The sequence below is a fragment of the Octodon degus genome, unplaced genomic scaffold (assembly GCF_000260255.1).
Source record: "Octodon degus isolate 3935 unplaced genomic scaffold, OctDeg1.0 scaffold00055, whole genome shotgun sequence".
Taxonomy (NCBI): Eukaryota; Metazoa; Chordata; class Mammalia; order Rodentia; family Octodontidae; genus Octodon; species Octodon degus.
The window spans coordinates 6,299,820-6,304,042 of record NW_004524631.1 but is presented as its reverse complement, the minus strand read 5'-3'; the positions used below and the strand labels follow the sequence as shown (position 1 = coordinate 6,304,042).

At 36.1% G+C, this 4,223-nt stretch overlaps 1 protein-coding gene across 9 annotated transcripts in view; it reads right to left on the bottom strand.

Annotated features, from left to right (window-relative positions):
- The window catches only part of Phc3 (polyhomeotic homolog 3), a 76,657-nt gene that overhangs the window by 68,735 nt on the left and 3,699 nt on the right, over positions 1 to 4,223 (bottom strand). For all 9 annotated transcript variants that reach the window (XM_023717772.1, XM_023717773.1, XM_023717777.1 and 6 more), the window contains exon 2: positions 3,884 to 4,049. In XM_023717772.1, the coding sequence (XP_023573540.1) occupies positions 3,884 to 4,049 (166 nt within the window). The remainder of the gene's footprint in view (positions 1 to 3,883; positions 4,050 to 4,223) is intronic.

Sequence of the window (4,223 nt, the reverse complement as noted above, 5' to 3'; positions counted from 1 at the left end):
CACACACACACACACAGACACGCACACACAAAGTGATTTTTAGCTTCTGCTTTGTACTTTCCTATGAATGTCTGAGACTAAAATAAATACACAGTGGTGCCTTGGCTTATGAACTTACTTTGTTTTATGAGTTGGGGAACATGGCTGCGTTTGTATTTATGTTAGAAGACAAGCATGGTCATATGTCACCTGATGTAGAACTAACAGAAGCAAAATCCTGCTGAATGCTTTTAGTACAGGCCAAACTGTTTGTAAACAAAATTGTGTTCATGAACCGAGGTATTACTGTATATCAATTGTCAAATTAAAATAACTCAGTAATTGTTAAATGTCAGATTGCTTAATTTCCATTTACAATAACACTATTTTTACTAAAGCCTCCTCAAATAATTTTAATTACAGTAATATTAACATTTTTAGCCTAAAACATATATATATAAACATAAAAATATCAAGTACAATATTCTAATAAGACCAGAGAAAAATTCTGCATCTGTCCAAAGGATACAGCAGACTATGCCTGTCCTCTGCACTCATATCCCAAAATTCTGTCACAGCCACTAGGACTCTGTAATGACACAGAGCATAGCACAGTCATAACCCTATAGATTGAAAGCCTAAGTTAGGACATCTGGAACTATAAAGCCATGAATTCCTTTTTCCAAATTTCAAGAAATTATACTTCCATGGCTATTATTTATTTTCTCTTCAATTGTAGATTGCTATACCTACTACGAACTCACGTCATAAAATCAACGTAGGTTTTTGATTCCTAGTTGCAGAGAACTAAAGGCCAGCATTAAGCGATTCAGAATTAGTAACTTTTTTTTTTTTTTTTTGCAGAACCAGGGATTGAACTCAGGCCCTTGCACTTGCCAGGCAAGTGGTAATTCTACTGAGCCATCTCCCTGGCCCCTATACCATTTGTTTTTTTAATAATACATCATTTTTTACCAGAAAAATCTGTACTTTTTTCCTCATTTCATGATAAAATTCTAAATATAAAACTGAAATATCAAATGAGTAATCAGTCTGACACATTTTTTGTTAACACAGTCTGTCTTCACCCTTCTATACTATACTTGCAGCATCATGGAAATACAAGTTAAATGCACGGCACATTGCTCTTATTTTGTCTCTTGAAAAAGAGAATGACAAGAATTCATAGGACTGAAAAATATGGAAAATGAAAGAACTACTTAAATAATTCAATAAATATTTATTTGATCACATTTTAGAAGAAATTCTATTATTTCATAAGAACTAGACCTATTTGTAAAATACATCTACATAGCCCCATCAACACCTTATTTTTATTAATATGTACAAGTTAAATAAAAACTAAAGATCAAACTGGCATATTACAATACCACAGGGAATGAAGGGTTAAAAAAAAAAAGTCACATCATCCATATGTTTAAAGATCTATGGGACCGGGGAGATAGCTCAGTGGAATAAGCGCTTGCCTGGCAAGTACAAGGGCCTGAGTTCAATCCCTGGTTACACAAAAAAAATAAAAAAATAAAGATCTACACTTTCCTATATTCCTTGTCTCTGAAAAAAGTGAAGAATAACAAAAGTACATTCTGCATTCCATTTTTAATTTCTGCTGAGCTGGCTAGGTCCCTGAGTTCTGATTCCACTCTATAGTGACTTCAGAAAACTAAATCCTAAACCATAGAATAGTGAAATAGTCACTGTACTATATTTCTATGGATCTCTACCTTAAAAAAATAGAGCAGAGAAAAGACTATATCACAAAAGTTTAGCTTGGTGGCACAGTGCCTGCCTAGCAAGCAGAAGGTCCTGAGTTCAATAACTTGTTAAAAGAAAAAAGAAATTATTAGAGAGAGAGAGAGTGAGAGAGAGAGCGCAAGACAGAGACAGAGAGAGAGAGAGAGAGAGACATAGAGACAGAGACAGAGAGTATGTGTTAAGAATATAATTATGAGGGCCTGGGAATGTAGCTCAGTCATAAATTATTTGCCTAGGATTGTGAGACACTGGGTTCACTCTAAAGCACTACTAAATAAATAAAGCAATTATGCAGATTCTAGAGAAAGCAAGCAGGTATAATTTTTTAAAAAATGAATTCAGACTGGTTAAAGGCACGAACTCTAAAGTCAGAGAACATAATAGCTAGCTATGTGAGTTTAGGAAAAATATTTAACCTTTTAAAAATACTGATTTTTCCCATTTGTAAAATGGAGACAATAATCATATCTGCTTCACAGAGGTGTGGTGAGGAATAAATAATCCACATAAAGCACTTAACAAATGTTTGACACACAGTAACTGTTCAGTATATACTATTACTATGTACTGCATATCTATAATACATGTGGTTTTATTTTTTTTATTTATTTATTTTTTTTTTGGTGGAACTGGGGATTGAACTCAGAACCTTGCACTTGCCAGGGAAGCGCTTATTCCACTGAGCCATCTCCCCAGCCTGCATGTGGTTTTAGATATTTCACTAAATCCTCACAGTAACTGCAGAAGCAGCCAATGTTATCCTAATTTTATAGCTTCCTGGGGGTGAAAGAGATTATGACCCTCACTCATGGCCACATTAAAACCAATAATTAAACTGGAATTCAAGCAGACTATACCATAGTATAATGTTCATGCCCCCTCCCCCCGTTTTTTTTTTTTTTTTTTTTTTTGTTTTTTTTTTTTTTTTTTTTTTTTTGAGACAGGGTCTTACTATGTAGTGCAGGCTGGTCTTGAACTTATTCTGTAGCTCAGGTTGGCCTTGAATTCACAGCCTCCTGTCTCAGCCTTGTGAATGCTGGGATTACAGGTGTGTGCCACCACGCCCAGCTGTTCATGCCTTTTTCGAACAATACTATATTGCCTCATTATAAAGATCAAGTAAGAAAACCTTACTTTCTCAAATAAGTGACTATGCTTGAGACTCTTCCTAAATATTCCTTTCTATTCTGTCCCTAGCAGCTGTAAAATAGATTTTTTTTTTTTTTTTTTTTGCAGAACTGGGGATTGAACTCAGGCCCTATTCCACTGAGCCATCTCCCCAGCCCCTGTAAAATAGATCTTTCTTGTTAGAATACTTAGGCCACCTGGGTTAACATAAACCTCTTAAGACATCTACAGACCTAAATCTACAGACCTAAATCTAAAAGATCTCCCTAAATCTATATTTTAGATTCAAATATAATCCCCAAAAAACCTAGAGGCACTCTGCATGTTGAGGTTAGTTATAATTTTTATCTAGAATGGCATCAGGGCGTAGAGGTGGACTTTTAAAGGGTAGTTGCATTACAAGGGTACCGCATTCACAGGGGGATTCATCCACTGGAGAGCATGGGGGCTCAGTGTTTGTTTTTGCTCAATGTTGTTGAGAGACCAGGCCAGGATTGAGGTGGGTCACTGGGGTGTGGCTTAGCAGGGTATCTCCCTCCCAGGATCCTCTCTCTGCTCTGCTCTTCCACCCAGACCCTTCTTGCCTCAGGAAGAGCCAATCTTGGCCTGAAAACATGAACCAATATAAGCCTGTTTTTGTTTAGTTTAGTAGCCTGTGCCAGCAACAAGAGGACTCTGCACTGAGTATCTTCACTTTGTACCAGCACCTACAGATCTTCCAGTTAGAATTTTCCTGACATATAGCTACACATTGACAAATGCAAGCCATCTCAATAGTATGATTATTAAATAATTAAGTTGGCTGTTTCAAACATGAACAACTTTTGTTAATACTGAAGATTTAAATCATCCAGCGAAGCAAGCATTGTACCACTGAGCTACATCTCCAGTCTAAATGTTAGCAATTCCATGTATTTCAGGCTATGAATTAATACATACATCTGTCTAAAGTAATATGACATTCTAAGTCTTAACCTCTCCATCATTCTAGCTAAAATACCTGTACGGCATGCCGGTCTGAACCACTGTAGACAGAAATCTGTGGCTGCTGCATTCGAGAGGAGGAAGTGGTGATGGTGGTGGTGGTGGTGCTACTGGTTGTTGTGGACACAGAAGATGTTCCAGGGTTTGGTTCACTATCCATAGTTGTACTGTGATCCTTAAATCTGGCAGATAACAAGTAATATGTGCATCGGTAAAAGCACTATCTTATGATGTTTAAAGACTATTCAAAGAAATAATCAGCAAATCTAAATTCTAAAGACTTCATAAAATATAGCTTACAGTCACCAACAATACTTAAAAGAAAAAAAATCCTTAGTTCCTCAAAAAAAAAATAT